General features: G+C 38.8%; 1 protein-coding gene across 2 annotated transcripts in view; it reads left to right on the top strand.

Annotated features, from left to right (window-relative positions):
- ptpn11b (protein tyrosine phosphatase non-receptor type 11b) overlaps positions 1 to 19,450 on the top strand; it is a 73,514-nt gene that overhangs the window by 37,358 nt on the left and 16,706 nt on the right. For both annotated transcript variants that reach the window (XM_056449254.1, XM_056449255.1), the window contains exons 3-6: positions 13,419 to 13,613; positions 15,961 to 16,153; positions 16,250 to 16,366; positions 18,310 to 18,423. In XM_056449254.1, coding sequence (XP_056305229.1) covers positions 13,419 to 13,613; positions 15,961 to 16,153; positions 16,250 to 16,366; positions 18,310 to 18,423 — 619 coding nt within the window. The remainder of the gene's footprint in view (positions 1 to 13,418; positions 13,614 to 15,960; positions 16,154 to 16,249; positions 16,367 to 18,309; positions 18,424 to 19,450) is intronic.

Below are 19,450 nucleotides of genomic sequence, written 5' to 3'. Positions count from 1 at the left end.
GCCATTTGTGTTATGAAGCGGACAGGAGACAGAGGTAAGGAAACGTTAGGGTGTTTATTAAATGACAACAAGGAGCACATGAAGGATAGCCAGGAGGATCAGGAATGATGTTGGGGTCTTTTCCTCCGTGGCTGGGTAACAGGAATACACGAGGATGGACAGCACACACCAGATACAGCTGACAGAGGATGACACAGACTTGGAAGGACTGGAAGACAGGACGATTCGGGTGGACCAGGAAGACTAGGAGGAATACAAAGAGAACAGGTAAGTAAAGCGTTTGTTTTAGCTGAGGATGACTACGCTGAGTGGTCGCTCAGTTGTCCGCTTTCGTCGAGACGAGCCCGGACAATGAGCGACTGGAGTGCTGTGCTTTATCTGGTGCTCGTGAATGTGATGCAGCTGTGTGCTCATTAGAAGTCAGGTGATGGTGATCTTCGTGAGTGGGGATCGTGAGAGCCTGACCAATCCGTGACAGTCCCCCCCTCCCCAGGGCCCGCTCCTGAGGGCCGACACCTCCGACGCCGTGGTGGTCTCCCTCTGCCTCTAGGCGCTGGGAACTCAGGGTGGCTCTCATGAAACTCCACCATGAGACTAGGATCGAGAATATCAGCTCTGGGAACCCATGTCCTTTCTTCGGGGCCGTACCCTTCCCAGTCCACCAGGTACTCCAACTGGCCACCACGACGTCGGGAACGCAAGATCTCCTTCACTGCGTAGACGGCTCCTTCTTCTAGGAGCAGTGGAGGAGGGGGTTCCTCTTCGTGGTCAGGCTCTGTGGAGGGAAGAACAGGATCGTGATAGGGTTTCAGGAGTGATACGTGGAATGTAGGGTGAATACGGTAGTGAGAGGGTAATTGTAGTTTGTAGGTGACGGGGTTAACCTGTTCCACGATGGTGAAGGGACCAACAAATCGGGGACTTAACTTGCGAGAGGGCAGTCGCATGCGTATGTCCCGGGTGGATAGCCACACCTTTTGTCCGGGTGTGTATCTGGGTTCTTCAGACCTTCTTCTATCGGCGGTTACCTTGCTTCGACGGACTGCCCTCTGCAGATGTTGATGAGCCTCGTCCCAGACTCTCTCGCTCTCCCGGAACCAGTGATCCACTGCGGGGACATCAGATGGTTCGCCATCCCAGGGAAAGAGCGGTGGTTGGAAGCCCAGGACGCACTGGAATGGCGTGAGTCCGGTGGAGGGTTGCCGCAGTGAATTTTGGGCATATTCTGCCCAGCCCAAATACTGGCTCCAGGAGCTCTGGTGACCACTGCAGAAGGTCCTCAGGAACCGTCCCACCTCCTGAATCTTCCTCTCTGTCTGCCCGTTGGTTTGGGGATGATATCCAGAAGAGAGGCTGACGGCCACACCTAGGAGCTTGAAGAAGGCTTTCCATAGACCGTGAGATGAACTGTGGACCTCTGTCCGACACAATATCTTCTGGAATACCAAATGACCTGAAGACTTGATTAAAGATATTGTCGGCTGTTTCAAAGGCTGTGGGAAGACCTTTCAGAGGGATTAGTTTGACAAACTTTGAGAATCTATCTACGATGACTAGAATACAGGTATTACCTTCTGACGAGGGGAGGTCAGTGATAAAGTCCACTCCTAGGTGTGACCAGGGACGGTTCGGAATCGGCAAGGGATGGAGCTTTCCAGCGGGTAGATGACGTGGGCTCTTGGATTGGGCACAGTCCTTACAGCCCTGAACATATTGCCTCACATCCCTTGCCATGTTTGGCCACCAGAATCGTTGGGATACTAGCGAGAGAGTATTGTTGATCCCTGGATGTCCAGTGCCTAGCGAGGTATGTAAGGAGTGGATCAGATCTACCCGGTGTTCAGGTGGTATGAACTGCCGATGAGGAGGGCATCCCGGCGGAGCAGGGGCTTCCGGAGTGGCAACGACTGGAGGAGCGTTCCAGGTGATCGGACAAATGGAGATGTGTTCGGGAAGAATCTTCGTTGGGAGTTCTTCATGATCGTGATGCTCGTGTAAACGAGAGAGAGCGTCTGCTCTTAGATTCTTGGGTCCTGGACGATAGGAAATGGAGAAATCAAAACGTGAGAAGAAAAGTGACCATCTGGCTTGACGTGGACATAGTCTCTTGGCCTCTTTGATATATTGGAGGTTTTTGTGATCTGTGATCACCTGGAACGGATGTTTGGCTCCCTCCAACCAGTGACGCCACTCCTCCAAGGCTAGCTTGATTGCTAGAAGCTCCCTGTCTCCTATGCTGTAATTCTGCTCCGCCGGGCTCAACTTCCGAGAGAAATAGGCACAGGGATGCAGTCGGGGCGGTGTATCATGATGTTGGGATAATACTGCCCCGACGCCGGTGGTGGATGCGTCCACTTCCACCACGAAAGGAAGATTTGGGTCAGGATGAGTCAGGAGTGGGGCCCTTGTGAACTCCTTCTTAAGAAGGCGGAAGGCTGCGGCTGCTTCTTTGGTCCACTCCAGTCCTTTGGGTTTACCCTTGAGGAGATTAGTGAGAGGTGATGTAATCCTGCTGTAGTCCTTGATAAACCGTCTATAAAAGTTAGCAAACCCAAGAAACCTCTGGAGCTCCTTAATGGAAGTGGGTTCTGACCAGGATAGAACAGCCTCAATTTTCTTCCCATCCATACGTATACCGGTTTGGTCAATGATGTATCCCAAGAAATGAATCGACTTCTGGTGGAATGAGCATTTCTCCGCTTTGAGGTAGAGGTGATGTTCTCTCAATGTGTGCAGGACCTCCGCAACGTGTTGGCGATGTTCGGCCTCACTCCGGGAGTAAATGAGGATGTCATCTATGTACACTATTACAAAGTGGTGAAGAAACTCCCGGAGGACTTCATGAATGAAGTTTTGGAATACGGAGGGGGCGTTGACCAGACCGTAAGGCATGACCTCATATTCATAGTGGCCAGTAGGGGTCACGAATGCTGTCTTCCATTGGTCCCCCTCACGTATTCTTATCAGATTATACGCGCTGCGGAGGTCCAATTTAGTGAAGACTTTAGCTTCTCGGAGCTGTTCCAAAGCGGCTGGTACCAGAGGAAGGGGATATCGGTATTTTACTGTACCGTTATTTAGGACCCTGTAGTCGATGCATGGACGCAGCCCTCCGTCCTTCTTGGCCACAAAGAAGAAGCTTGAGGCGGCTGGTGATTTTGAGTGACGTATGTACCCCTGACTCAGAGCCTCCCTTATGTAATCTTCCATTGCCTGATTCTCTGGAAGCGAGGGGCGGGTAGATCCTACCTCTTGGCAACTGGGCATCTGGAACTAGGTCGATCGCGCAGTCCCATGGCCGATGCGGCGGTAGCTGGGAAGCTCTCTTGGGGCAGAAGACATCATGAAAGGAGCTGTACTCCTTAGGAATGTGGATAGACTGCTTCTCAGGAGGACTCTCGACCGATGTTGTAAACAAAGAAATGGGGTTCCGACCTTGAAGAGGGAGATTTGGAAAACAGGTAGGTGTACATCCAGATCCCCATTTCTTTATCTCTCCTGTGCCCCAAGAGATGATGGGATCGTGCTTCACCAGCCACGGGCGCCCTAGAATGATGTCCATATTTGCACCCTCCAGAACCAGAAATTGAATCCTCTCTTGATGTAACAACCCCACTTGAAGAAGGATGTCTTCGCATTGTCGATGGATACGGGTCGAAGATCGAGTGCACTGGGTTATCGGTTGTATCTGGTATATATGCGAGGACGCCTCAGTACGTAGGTGGAGTTGACGACAGAGGGATTGGGAGATGAAGTTCCCTGCTGACCCGGAGTCGATGAGGGCTGTGACAAGGAGAGAAATAGAGGCAGTAGTTATTTGTACGGTGGTAGTAAGTGGTTTACATTGTTCAATATTCGTACTGAATACACTCACTGAAGTCCGAATGGGACGAAGGGGACACTCCATACGGGTGTGTCCACTGACACCGCAGTATAGACACAGACCCCGGGTCAGCCTCCTCTGTCGTTCCGCTGATGTCAGTCTTCCAGACTCTATTATCATGGGTTCTGGTTCTGGAGAGGCTGTTGACTCAGGCGATTGGAGGAGTGCAGACGAGGGGGTGATGGTGTCCTGTTGATAGGAACGGAGACGATCGGAACATCGGAGAGAATGTTGGATGAATCTCTCCAGACCCATAGTATCATCTAATGTGGCCAGCTGGATTCGGAGAGTGGGTTCCAAGCCGAGCCGGTACGTGGTCAACAACGATCTCTCATTCCATCCACTTGCAGCTGCTAGAGTGCGAAACCGGAGAGCATATTCCTGTGTAGATAGAGTACCTTGCTTTAGATGATACAGCTGCTCTCCAGCGGCTACTTCCCCATCAGAACGTCCAAACACCTCTTTGAAATACTCCGTGAAGGTAGTGATGGAATTCATGACCGGCCCGGCTTGGTTCCAGATCGTCTCAGCCCATTTAAGTGCAGGCCCAGAGAGTAGTGATACGATGTAGGCGATCTTTGACTTATCTGTGGGATATAGAGAAGGTTGCATTTCGAATATGAGGGAACATTGTAACAGAAAACCATTGCACTCCCCCGCTCCGCCTGAGTAGGGCGCTGGTCGGGCCATGGGACTGGAAGGAAGGGCCGAAGAAGAAACTGTGGAGGCGGAAGTGCTCGGTGCTGGTGGTGCGTTGGAAAGTGGAGCTGGTGGCTGTAGAATCCGCTTCAACTGGTCCACCAGCTCTTGAAAGTGATCGGGGGTGCTCATGTTGTCGTCGTTATGGGTCCGGGCTTCTGTTATGAAGCGGACAGGAGACAGAGGTAAGGAAACGTTAGGGTGTTTATTAAATGACAACAAGGAGCACATGAAGGATAGCCAGGAGGATCAGGAATGATGTTGGGGTCTTTTCCTCCGTGGCTGGGTAACAGGAATACACGAGGATGGACAGCACACACCAGATACAGCTGACAGAGGATGACACAGACTTGGAAGGACTGGAAGACAGGACGATTCGGGTGGACCAGGAAGACTAGGAGGAATACAAAGAGAACAGGTAAGTAAAGCGTTTGTTTTAGCTGAGGATGACTACGCTGAGTGGTCGCTCAGTTGTCCGCTTTCGTCGAGACGAGCCCGGACAATGAGCGACTGGAGTGCTGTGCTTTTATCTGGTGCTCGTGAATGTGATGCAGCTGTGTGCTCATTAGAAGTCAGGTGATGGTGATCTTCGTGAGTGGGGATCGTGAGAGCCTGACCAATCCGTGACAATTTGACCCAAGTTTGTTATACTTGTCACTTTGAATGACTTCATGCTGATTGGTCAGTTGCATCCGTCTGCATTTAAATGTATTTATGCATAATTACCTTTAAAAACACTAGCTGCTGTGCCCAACCAACTTGTTCATTGTTTTGTGATGTTTTATATTGTTGAATCTATTTCAGTCAGTATTCCAGTCAGGGTTCTGATTAATCTGTCAAGATGTACTTATTAACAGACAGATCTGTGTCAAAATTGGCTTAAATAGACTCAGTATAACATACTGTATAAACAAATACTATGTTCAGTTTCAAATGATGTGTGTTTTTAGAAACTAGTGTGCAAATTTGAATGTGAAGGAGTATAAAACAGACCAAATGCATCAGTACAAGAGTTACTCAGACATCATCTAAAAGCAAAACAAGACATCTCACCGCCATTCTTCCTCTCAGACCTGTTGTAAGCAGATGAGAGCATAATTGCAAAGTTATGAGGAGAACTCTTCCCTTTAAAATGCATTATTAGATAAAGGGAGGAGTCATATGGCCAAATTGGCACCTAGGGACTCCATCGCATTATGTTCCCTTCCTCCATGCTTCGGTTTCTCTTATCTGTCTCTCACCATTTTTCCTGGGTGGAAACTATTGCTCAGCATCTGCTCTATTGTTAACCATTAAGTTTGCAGACAGAATGCTGGGAGCCGAGACAGACAAATGGCTGCAGTTTACCGTATGATCTGTCAGGGCCAGGTGAAATGTGTCAGAATATGTTTCCTGTCTGTCTGTTATGGCTATCTGGAGCAGGCTTCAGGAAGTGAAACCGTTTTCACGTTCATAGAGCACAGTTTACTTTTACTATGACATATTTTTTATAGTAACAAACAATCAGTTCAGGCACGCTGTGAAGAGATTGTGAAGTAAAAATTTAAACGCGTAATGAAAGGTGCATAATTCAAAGCCATAATATATCTATATAGATATACATACATCGTCATGCAGCTCACTAATAATGTTATCTGGTCCGATCATTTCTCTAATAAAATCAAACAGACAACTGTAAACAACTGTCATATAATTCAGGCAATATGACAGTATAATACTCATTGTTAGTAAACACCGCGTCATCCACGTCATCTTCATATCAGCTCTCCTCAGAAATATTCTCTATGTCGCTTCAAACAATATCTCAAACCCCCTTCAGCAGAGTAAAACTTGTGAAAACAATGTGAAATTTTTTTTTTTTAAATTGTTGCAAATTTATTACAAATAAAAAAATCTAAAAAAAAAAATCACATGTACATAAGTATTCACAGCCTTTGCTCAAAACTTTGTTGATGCACCTTTGGCAGCAATTACAGGATTTAGGTCTGGGCTCTGGCTGGGCCTCTCAAGGACATTCACCGAGTTTTTGTGAAGCCACTCCATTGATATTTTGGCGGTGTTCTTTGGGTCATTGTTCTGCTGGAAGATGAACCGTCGCCCCTGTCTGAGGTCAATAGCACTCTGAAGCAAGTTTTCATTCAGGATGTCTCTGTACATTGCTGCATTCATCTTTCCCGCTATCCTGACTAGTCTTCCAGTTCCTGCTGCTTAAAAACACCCCCACAGCATGATGCTGCCACCACCATGCTTCACTGTAGGGATGGGATTAGCCTGGTGATGAGCCGTGCCTGGTTTTCTCCAAACGTAACGCCTGGCATTCACTCAACAGTGTTCAATTTTAGTCTCATCAGACCAGAGAATATTGTTTCTTATGGTCTGAAAGTCCTTTAGATGCCTTTTGGCAAATTCCAGGTGGGTAGTGGCTTCAGTCTGGCGGTTCTACCATACAGGCCTGATTGGTGGATTGCTGCACAGATGGTTGTCCTTCTTTAATGTTCTCCTCTCTCCACAGAAGAACGCTGGAGCTCAGACAGAGTGATCATTGGGTTATTAATCACCTCCCTGATTAAGGCCTCTCTCCCCTGATCACTAAGCTTAAATGGCCGGCCAGCTCTAGGAAGGGTGCTGGTGGTTCCAAACATCTTCCACTTGCGGATGATGGAGGCCACTGTGCTCATTGGAACTTTCAGAGCAGCAGAATTTTTTTCTGTAACCTTCCCCAGCCTTGTGCCTGGAGATAATCCTGTTTCGGAGATCTACAGACATTTCCTTTGTTTTCATGCTTGGTATAGACAAGTTTAAGGTGTGTAAAGTCTAAGAAGCAAAGCGTTAGAATTTTTATTTATTTATTTATTTTTTTTTGAGAGAGAGAGTACAGTTAGTTGTATAGCCAGAGAGGCAGTTACAGATTAGGAAGGAAAGTGGAGACATATATATATATATATATATACATATATACATTTAAAAAAATATATATATTAATATTATATACAATAATAATAATAATAATATATATTAATATGATATATATTAATATATATTAAAATTTATATTTTTGCTTATTTGTGTGTACAAAAATCAGAGGTTCATCGAGTTTTCCAGGGTGTGTAATGTCTGTTTTTTTTGTTTGTTTGTTTTTTTGGTCTTTACAGATACCTACATCAACATGATTAAGATTATCATAATTTGATGTTGAATTGAAAGTGTATTATGTAGGTGTTCCTAATAAAGTAACTGGCAAGTAGGTAACTCCATTCCCGTTGCTGGCTCAAGCCAATTATTGCTTGCATTCGACACTTGAAACATTTAGTGTGCAACCCTTGACTGCTTTAAAGCATGTAATATACAGTTCAAAATAGCTAAACGCCACTGTCGAATTCAGCCTTGGGTTTCTCGAAAAAAGAAGAATCACCATAGACACCCTGATGCTGTTCATTCGTAAGCGGCTGTGGTCTTACACTGACAGACTGCACCTTTACGCGTGGACGTGTGAGGGGCTCAGTAGGAGTATTGTGTTTCTCTCTTGATTTCTGCAGAGGCTGGCTTTAGCTGAAAAATCAATGATGAACTCATGCTTGAAGATAAAATTAGTCAGCAGGCGTCCTTGACTCTGACAGTAGGCAGAGCTCAGTCATTCTTCTATGACTCCGAACATGTTAAAGCTTCATGCAAATTGATTGAATCACACTCAGGAATCTGACAGGGTGCCATCAGTTGATTATAAAACAACCAAGAGACACTACAAAAGAGCAGTACATTGGCAGTTATGTTGAAGAATTTCTGCACCTGTTTTATGCGATACTGGAGGGAAAAATAAATCGAATCATGTTTCATCTTTTGCATATTTTTGATATTTTTCCAGCTTCAAAATACTGTGTGAACAGTTTGTGCTGCCACATTAGCTGTGTTTCCATCTAATGATTTGAATTCACCTCTGATTATTCTTCCTTAATTAATTTGTGAATAAAGCACTGTTCCCATATGTATTCAAAAGAATAAATTGTCAATTTCTAGAAAGCAAATGATTAACAATACATATGGAAGTGCAATGGACTGCAATATCTAACAATCATATTATCTAACATTCAGAGGGGATTCAGGCAATATACATTTCCATTGTGATTTATTCAGATTTTCTCAGTTGTTTTTTTTATTCTTTAAGATTTTGTGCATCTTGGTGTTTGAATCCACACTATAAAAGGTGTTTTTGTAAAATCTATTAATAAACACCTATGTAATTTAATTCTGTCATATATTCTGTTATAATTTTAACAGAAAGTGCCTGAAGCCTGTGATTCATGGGAGATTTTACTTAATTCTTTGCTTTAGAATATCCCAAACTGCGGCATCCCGGTTGCGCAGTGGGTAGTACGATTGCCTCACAGCAAGAAGGTCGCTGGTTCGAGTCCAAACTGGGTCAGTTGGCATAACTATGAGGAGTTTGCATGTTCTCCCCGTGTTTGCGTGGGTTTTCTCTGCGTACTCCGTTTTCCCCCACAGTCCAAAAACATGCGCTATAGGTAAAATGAATAAGCTAAATTGAGTATGAGTATGAGTGTGCATGCAAGAGTGTATGGGTTTTCCCAGTGTTGGGTTGCGACTGGAAGGGCATCTGCTGCGTAAAACATATGCTGGATAAGTTGGCGGTTCATTCCGCTGGCGACCCCTGATGAGTAAAGGGACTAAGCTGAAAAGAAAACTAATGAATGAATCTCAAACTGCACAAAACAATATGAGAATGGTTGTATTTCTGTCTGTTTTGGACAATATTTACTAGATCTGAAGCAACATTCCTCAAGCATATCCAGAGTCATCATTCAATTATTTAAAAATGATCTGAATAAGATTAATTATATTTTAAAAAAATATTATTAATTATATAACAACTTTCTAAATATATTTTTACAGAAAAACAAGAATTAACTTTTTCTTTTTGTTTTTTATTTTATATAAATATACATAAGTAATGCTGTTTGTATATTAATATTATTATTATTATTATTATTATTATTAATTAATATATACTTATTATTATTATTATTGTAATTATTATTACTATTATTACTATTATTATTGTTTACAAAGAAAGTGTACATTGTGACTTCTGTTTAGGTGAGCGTGTGTGTGTGTGTGTGATTACATTAGTGGCCCAGCCGGACCCGCAGCATGGAGCCGCTCATCTGCTGCAGTCAGCAGCCATTAGCCCTTCACTGCTGAGACTCCTCTGTTACCTCTATAATGCAATTACACAGTGGAGAGTGCAATTTCATGAGCCAGGCCGCTGATGGATAGAGCGATGGATGCCTAGAGAAAGCCAGAGAAACTAAATGACAGAGGAATCAAGGCTTCATATTGGTTGCTGCTTTTTCGCTTGATAGTGTTTTTTCTGTAGTTGTGTGTGTGTGTGTGTGTGTGAGTGAAGCGTTAAGTTGTGGCTTTGTGCCCGAGCATGGCTGATTATATCTATGCAGGTGTTCCTTTCTACTTTTTTCCATATGCTGCCATTTAAAGCTGCAGTTCAGGTTTTGACGGTTTTGGTGACAGTCTGAAGTCTGCTGAGAATAACTTTCCATAAAGTATGTTCTGTTGATTCATTTGGTTGCTCCAAAACACCTTCCGTCTCTCTGTCTTGTTTTTAACAGTTTCTTTATCTAATCACTCTAAGCAGACTAGAATATCTAGAATATCTCAGTGTCTGTTTTTCTCAAACATAAATTTAGCATTGATTTCATTTTTTTGCCTTGAATTTTCTTTGTATTAATCACACAAATCATTTACTTATATTTGTTTTTGTCTATTTATTGTAGTGGTAAGTTCAAGTCATCAGCGGTTTACAGAATTTTGACACCCACACTCACCCACTTTCTCTCTCTCTCTCACACACACACACACACACACATGTGAGTGTATGTTTGTCCACATGCCTGTAGTTTTACATTTTTTTATTTAATTTAATAATTTATTTTTTTATTAATATAAACAGGACTAAAGAGGACACTCTTCAAAAGATTATGGGATTAAAATAAAAAGAAATAAAATTATATATATAAAAAAGATTCTACACTATGAGGTTAAATCTTGATGAAAGTGCTGTGCCATTGGACTTATGTGTGTATGTATGTATGTATGTGTGTGTGTGTGTGTGTGTGTGTGTGTGTGTGTGTGTGTGTGTGTGTGTGTGTGTGTGTGTGTGTGTGTGTGTGTGTGTGTGTGTGTGCGTGTGTGCGTGCGTGTGTGTGTGTATATATATGTATATCGCCACTAGCTTGCATGGTTCGGGATCTGTAGAGCTGCGCATCGTTGGATTTGCTCTTCAGTGTTTGGACTCTCAGTAGTGATTATTAAACCACACTGAACTGAGCTAAACTGAACTTAAACACTACAAACTGAACTACACTGTTCCTATTTACTATGACCTTTAATGAGAAGCTGCTTTGACACAATCTACATTGTATAAGCGCTATACAAATAAAGGTGAATTATATATATATATATATATATATATATATATATATATATATATATATATATATATATATATATATATATTCAGCACAATTGAGTACACCCCATTTTGCAAATTAATATTTTTATTAATCTCAGTGAATATAGGCAATGTATTTTGGTGCATTTAAACAAAACAGATTTATTAAAAAGATATATTTATTCATATAATATTTTAGTCAGCAAACATATTTAGAAATTGAAAGATAATGCAATAAATTCAAGCAAAATATTGCAAAAAAAAAATTACAACCTACAAAATGTAAACAATTTTTTTTAATTTTTTTTTGCTTCTCTGGATTTTTTCTCTTTTAAATCTGTATTTAATATTTTTCTCTAACATATAAATTTGGCTGTACTAGTTTTTGGAACGTTATTTTGTTAGATCAGCTCCAGATTTGGCTTCAGTACTGAACAATCTAATGTATATGCACAAATATAATATCGTATAGCTTCCTATTAAAAATATGAATTTAAAAGATGTACTAAGGGGTGTACCTTTATGCTGAGCAATCTAAAGGTAATCAATATACAAAAAAAAGCTGCTATTTTTGTTAAAAGTGCTAGTTTTTCATTTTAATCCTGTTTTGTGTTAATTGCAAAGCACCACGTGATATGGACTTTCTTTAATGTATTAATAGTAAGAAATATAAAGAGACAATTGTGTGCTAGTTAATTAAAAAGTAAACTTGATGTAGGCATATATAGGATATGCTTTGTGTTATGCTCAAATATTTAAATATTATTTTTATATTTGCTATACATGTATAAAATCATTAACTAGACAGTGATTTCCACTAAATTTACCAATATTAATATTATTATTAATAATATTATTATTATTATGTACTTCAGCATAAGGTTGCGCGGTTTATCAGTACTATAGTAATATGGCGATACTATGCCTCAAAATACTGGTGCTGCCACTGTAGTTTGTAAACTGTAGTATCGCCATTAATGGTTTATTTACAATAGATAATGTTGCATGTGGAAAAGTCATTAAAATGCTCACACATTTGTGCAACAACAGAACATTTTATTTTAATAGTCCTGTGAAGCCCTTTAAGGTTGCAAAACTGTGTTGCACGTTTTCTAACGCTTCGGTTGGAACACTCTTCTGAATCGGTTCATTTGTGTTCCTGTCAATAGGATTTAGTAGCTACAACATCCACGACAATCTCTTTAAAAGAATAACTTACAAAGTGAAAATGTTACCTGATAAGTCTGAAAAAAAAACAAAACAATAGATGAAAAACCCAAAATAGCAACAGGAAACATTGAAACAATTTTTGACCACTTATATAGCCTAATTTTGTTGACAAAATGCTTATTTTGAAACAAGTTTCATTTGGTATCATTTGTATCTTTATTTTAATGTATCTTTCTTGGTCAGTTATCTACAAAATAAACAAAAAGAATGAATACATTTTAGGTGAAGTAACGTGCAAATAATACTTTTTCAATAATAAGGGAATTATGAACTAAATTCAAGTAGGCCTATTATAACATAAAATATAGTATTTCTGACAATTGTCTTTATAATTCGAGTTATGAATTACAGTATCGCAATACTACTTGATATTGTGATACTTCAGCTGGTATAGTATCATAAGATGAATTAATAGTATCGCGACAACCCTACTTCAGCATTTACCGTGTCTAACATGTCAGTTTTCAACACCATCATTCTAACTGTTATCCATCTGCTTACATTTGTTTGTTTTTTCTTTTCGGGAGTGTTCCAATTTGGTAGGTTGGTATGAATAAAACCCTGGTACAATATTAGTGTAATGGACAAGTGTAATAATCACTGCTATCCAGAGCTTAGTGCACATTAAACAAGTGGACCAATACCCTGAAAAGATGGCTCTCAGTCCGTTTTCAAATGATCTCTGATGCGCTACGGCTGAAATATGAATGACAATGGCATCAAAACAAACAAAAAACAGGATATGATGTCACAATATGTGACCATAAAAATGACAGAATTAAAAAATTTTAATTGAAAAGTAAACTTGATGTAGGCCTGTATCAGATATGCTTTATATTGTTGCTCAAATATTCAAATGTTATTTTTATGTTTGCTATAAATGTATAAAATCATTAACTAGACAGTGATTTCACTTTATTTATTTATAATTCTCAGCTTCATCTCTTATATTTACCCTATTATTATGTACCTCAGCATTTACCCTGTTTAACATGCCAGTTTTCAACGCCATCCTTCTAACTGTTATCTGTCTTTTCCATCTTTTCCATCCTGTCTGTCATCCTTCATCTCCACACCCCCTGCTCTTTCCCCGTCGCGTCTCCATCTGTTTGTTCTGGGCAGGAGGAACGATGAGGTCACCCACATTAAAATCCAGAACTCGGGGGACTATTATGACCTGTACGGAGGGGAGAAGTTCGCCACGCTGGCTGAGCTGGTCCAGTATTACACCGAGCAGCACGACCTCCTGAGGGAACGCAATGGAGATGTTATTGAGCTCAAATACCCACTCAACTGCAAAGACCCCACATCTGAGAGGTACAATCTTTCCAAATCTCTACCTAGACCTAAAATTGAGTGGACAGAATAAATCCTGCCCCCTAGTGTTCAAACATCATTGGAAAGAAAGTGCTGTGGTTTGTTTGTCAGAACTTGTTTGTGCTTGCATTGATTTTTTTTATGGTCAACAGTTTGTGTTTCTTCTTTCTGTTTGACATTTATGTGTTTGAGGTCCAGACTATTTTTTTTGGGTCTAGTATACTTTGTTACTTCCTTCACCTATGTAAATATTTGCGTTTGATGTTTCTGTGGCGTGTATGGTGCAACATCCTGTATTCTGTGAAATGTTAGTGTTTATATATGGGTCAAAGATGCCTTTAAAACATGAAGGCAATACAAGTGTCATACAGATTTACATTTAGTAGTTGTTGTTGTTTTTTAACCTGATTTACTCAAGACACCCATTGTCATATACATTTAGGAAAATAATTGTTTGATGAAATATTAAAAGACTCCATTTTAAAATACCTTTTAATTCTCATTTGAAATTTTCTAATACAGCACTATACTCCAAGCCACTTGGTTACGTCACACACATTTTAATCATTTGACATACAGTTGAAGTCTTTTATTATTAGCCTGCTTGTTTATTTTTTCCCTAATTTCTGTTTAACGAAGAGAAGATTTTTTTAACACATTTCTAAACATAATAGTTTTAATAATTAAATAAATGAATAATTTCTGATAACTGATTTATATTATCTTTGCCATGATGACAGTAAATAATATTTCACTAGATATTTTCAAGACACTTCTGTACAGCTTAAGGTGACATTTAAAGGCTTAACTAGGTTAACTAGGCAGGTTAGGGTAATTAGGCAGGTTATTGTAAAATGATGGTTTGTTCTGTAGACTATCGAAAAAACATAACTTGAAGGGGCTGATAATTTTGACCTTAAAAAGCTTTTAAAAAAATAAAAGCTGCTTTTATTTTAGCCAAAATAAAACAAATAAGACTTTCTCCAGAAGAAAAAAATATTATCAGACATACTGTGAAAATTTTCTTGCACTGGAAATATTTAAAAATCAAAGGGGCTTTAATAATTCTGACTTCATCTGTACTAAAAATGTAGTATTTTTGCTTATTGTTTAATATAACATTGTTATTTTATTTTCACATAAATATATATTTTGCTGAATGATAAAATGAAAATGATTTAACCCATATTTTGACCTTTTATTTTTTCACTAAAGTTATCTGAAACATAGATGTTTTTTGCTCTATTTTTTCCTGCAGACAGGGTTGTTTTGCCCTTGACACACACATGACATGTTGTAGGTGATAGACATCATATTTACATCTAAAGATTATATTCTATATGTGTGTTTTTGTGGTTTTTCCAGTTTGTTAGCAAACACCTCCCTACACATATCCTCATATCACAACAGCTCTAACTCTCTTTACTTTTACAAGATCTCTACAGACACCTCTGCTCATTTTCCAACCGCAAACTAAAGTTTATGCTATAGTTTCTATAGTGAAAGTTGGAATGTGCATTTAAAGTAAAAATCTGAAAACATTTTGGTGGTCGACAATTAAAATAGTAGATGTTTTTGGGTGGGAGAGATGTTTTATTAATAATCACAACATTTACAGAAATGTTTACATCTGAAACAGCAGGAAGCATATATGCTTTCTTTTTCTTTTTTTCTGCAAGTGTTCACGCTTGGTTGGTTAGATGGTATGATTAAAGCCCTAGTACAGTATTAGTGTGGTGAATAAGTGTAATAATCACTGCTATCCAGACCTTAGTACACATTAAACAAGTGAACCAGTACCCTGAAAAGATGGCTTAGTCTGTTTTCAAGGCATCAAAACAAACCAAAAACAGGATGTGATGTCACAAGACAAAATTCGCAAGCAAACCAGTTTTCTCATCATCGTCACGATTTTGCCCATTGCAGATCAATACAGGCAACAGAAACAAAAAGTCTTTTTACAGCAAGTTTTTAACTGTTTTCAGCTTCAGCTGTGTGCGATTGACGAATTTCTGGGGGTATTTTGACTCTTTTAAAAGTTTTTCTTGAGTTTACAACTGATTTAAAAAACTATGACACATATAGACTTTATATGTTCTACTGCAAAAAAAAATTACATACATTTTTTATGTAGCTTTATGTTTGGTCCAAAAAAAAAATGCTAAATGCTAAGAAAAATGCTAACACAAAGCTAACCCGGTTAGTGTATAGTTTTCTTTCTCTTTTTCTTTTGTCTGGACCAAACAAACCGACAGAATTGAGCTACAAGTGTGAACGAATATGTATTTTCAGGAACAGGAGACCCATTAATGAGAACTTCTGTGGCTTGTGTTTTGCCTGTTGTCAGGTGGTATCATGGACATCTCTCGGGGAGAGATGCTGAAAAGCTCCTTACAGAGAAGGGTAAATCCGGAAGCTTCCTGGTGAGAGAGAGTCAAAGTAAACCAGGGGACTTTGTGCTTTCCGTCCTCACTAATGAAGAAAAGCATGAAAACGTAGACCGCAAGACTAAAGTCACGCATGTCATGATCCGTTATCAGGTAAAATATAGGGTAACATTTCACTATTTCCTCAAGGAAAAAAAGATGAAAAGAAACGTCTATTTTAAAAGAAACATTTTTTATGTGTTTTACCAGGATGGGAAATATGATGTAGGAGGAGGGGAGAGGTTTGACACCTTAGCAGATTTAGTGGAGCATTATAAGAAAAACCCCATGGTCGAGAAGAGTGGAATTGTTGTGCACCTTAAACAGGTGAGTAAATCAAACCAAGCCTGAAAGCAACTCGTTTTCTCCCAGACAAGCTATTACAGTAGCTGCGAATGCAAAACAAGTACCTTTCAAAGGTTTGGATCTTTTGTATTATTTTTTTTAAAGAAACATTACTTTTATTTATGCACTAAATTTACAAAGTGACAAGGAAATTTATAATCTTACAAAATGTTTCTATTTTAATACATTTTATTTAATTGTTTAAACTTTTTAGTTAGAAAGGAATCATGAAAAATGTCAAATTCTACAAGAAAATATTCATTGTTTTCAACTTTGATAATATTCAGAAGTGCAGTGGTGGAAAGAGTACTGAAAAATCATACTTAGATAAAAGTACTTGCCCAAAAATGTAGTGCGAGTAGAGTAAAAGTGTATGTTGTAAATATTACTCAAAGTATGAGTAAAAAGTAGTCCTTTTAAAAGTACTCAAGAGTAGTGAGTATTACACTGTGAAAAGCTGATGCATTTACATGTAATTTGTGGATGTGTGTAAACGTAACATTCTGTAATGCATTTAGTTATTGCCCAGCAGGCACACAACGTCATAAGATGTTAATATTAGGTTAGATTTAGGTTGTGATGTCAGGTGACCAAAACTGAATGTTTAGCCAGCGTCTAAGGACGTTATTTTGATGTTCAATAACAACATCAAATGACGTTGTTATTTTGATGTCCAATAACTACAACAAATGACATTAGTATTGGGTTGATTTTAGGTTCTTGGAAAGTAACCAAAATCCAACTTTGCGCTAACATCTTAAACCAACGTCATATTGATGTCAAACACTGGCATTTATTCATCAGGTATGGCAACCAAAGTCCAACATCTGATAGACATCATAGTGGTAACATCCACACAACGTCAAGCTGTAACATCATTAGACGTTGATATTTGGTTGATTTTAGGTTGGATGTTGGACACTGGCATCGGCCTGACGTTGGGTTCTGACATCAACATGATTTTCATTTCCAAGCAAAAATGTAGTCCAAGCAAAATGTAACCTGCTTAAATCCCCATAGACAGGAAATAATAAAGTAGTGACTGCATGTTGAAGGAAAGTAGTGGAGTAAAAGTACCGATACTGCTCTAAACGTACTCAAAGGAAAGTAAAAGTACATATTTTTAAAACTACTTAGTAAATTACAATTCCTAAGAAAAACTACTCATTTACAGTAGTTTGAGTATTTGTAATTTGTTACTTAACACCACTGAAGAAATGTACCTTTGAGCAGCAAATCAGCATATTTATATATATCTTAAGGATCACTGAGTATTTAAGTAATAATGCTAAACATGCCAATTTGCACATAACAGCTGCACATATAACGTTGTATATAGTAATAAACACGTACATACACTCGTCAATTTGTATATTGCGTTCACTACTTACTTGTATTTTTAAAAAATATATTTATTATCTGTTTTTTGTCCTGTCTCTGTTATCCTGTTGCACTGTAGAAGCTCTGTCACGAAAACAAATTCCTCGTACAGTATGTGTGAACATACCTGGCAATAAAGCTCTTTCTGATTCTGATTCTGAAACAACAACAAAAATGCAATTAATAATAATTTTATATTCTAATATTTTATCATTTATAACAATATTTTCTAAGTAATAAATTTTATAACTATAAATCATATGGGAAATTTTCACTGCATTTTGGATCAAATATATGCAGTCTTAATTAGAGATGTCTTTCAAAAACTAAAAATACCCAAACTTTTGAAAACGTACTGTAAATGCATACTGTATCAGTTTAATATATGAATCTTAAAGCATAATGATATATATTTAGTTTTACAACAAAATGTTTACTCAAAGTGTATTTTGCCTCACTCCTAATTTTTTATTACTTACATGCCACATTTTCATCTTTTAGAGTTACATTTTTCTAATTTTTGCTCTCTTCTTTTCATGTTCAAGCCATTCAATGCCACAAGGATAAACGCCGCAAACATTGAGAACAGGGTACGCGAACTAAATAAAGTTGCCGACAACTCCGAGAAACCCAAACAAGGCTTCTGGGAAGAATTTGAGGTATTTCTGTCCGTGTGCATTTGTCTGCTCATATTTTCTGTTACAGTCATGGGATATAATGATTCAGTCCAGGTTTTTGTTTGAGGATAGACTGGATTTTCCGCTGTTTGATATGAGAGTTGTTTATAAAAAGCCTCTCTGCTCGCTGACCTCTTAAACTGCAGTTCCTGTAGGGTGGAAGCTGTCCAGAAAAACGGGACATTCCTGTAGGGGGTGCTGACATTCTCATTACACAGCAAAGTCTGGATGTATGTGATTTTAAAGGGATAGTTCAACCAAAAATGGAAATTACCTCATCATTTACTCTCCCTCATGTGGTTTTTAAACCTGTGTATGTTTCTGTTGAATATGGAAGAAAAGCTGAAAACCAGTAACCATTGACTTCCATAGTTGGAAAACATTTACAATGAAAGTCAATGGGTTCAAGCTACCAGCATTTTTCAGAATATCTTCTTTTGGCAAGCTCACCCTTATAAACCCAAGTTACAGTGAAACCAAAAAATGATTCAAGGACATTCTCACATTATCACAGTTTATTCACTGTGGTTTAGTTAAACTGTGTCAGGACAAACTCATTGCTATAATGCCAACTTAACTTTGGCTAAGATAACCATTACATAATGTTATTTCTACCAATCAACAAAAACAATTTAGGATAGTGCATTTGTTAATCTGACAATATTTGCACAATTATCAATAGATTTTTTTCCACCTTTTGACACAGTGCCAGCCTGTAGTCTCTGCTTTCAGTCAGCTTCATGCAAACCTTAAATTCAGTATTTTCTGCAGCAGTTTCTTCAGTTCTTGTTGGTTTTTAGTCCACCGTATAAACAGTTTTGGTGTATAATGTCACAGTTTACTTTATTTTGGGAACCTCAATTGTAACGTTAAAATGAACTACAGTATCTTGCACCCACTAGTAATATATATATATATATATATATATATATATATATATATATATATATATATATATATATATATATATATATATATATATATATATATATATATATATATATATATA

The sequence above is a fragment of the Danio aesculapii genome, chromosome 23, assembly GCF_903798145.1.
Source record: "Danio aesculapii chromosome 23, fDanAes4.1, whole genome shotgun sequence".
Classification (NCBI taxonomy): Eukaryota; Metazoa; Chordata; class Actinopteri; order Cypriniformes; family Danionidae; genus Danio; species Danio aesculapii.
The sequence above is the reverse complement of the archived record's forward strand: the minus strand, read 5'-3'. Positions and strand labels throughout refer to the sequence as shown.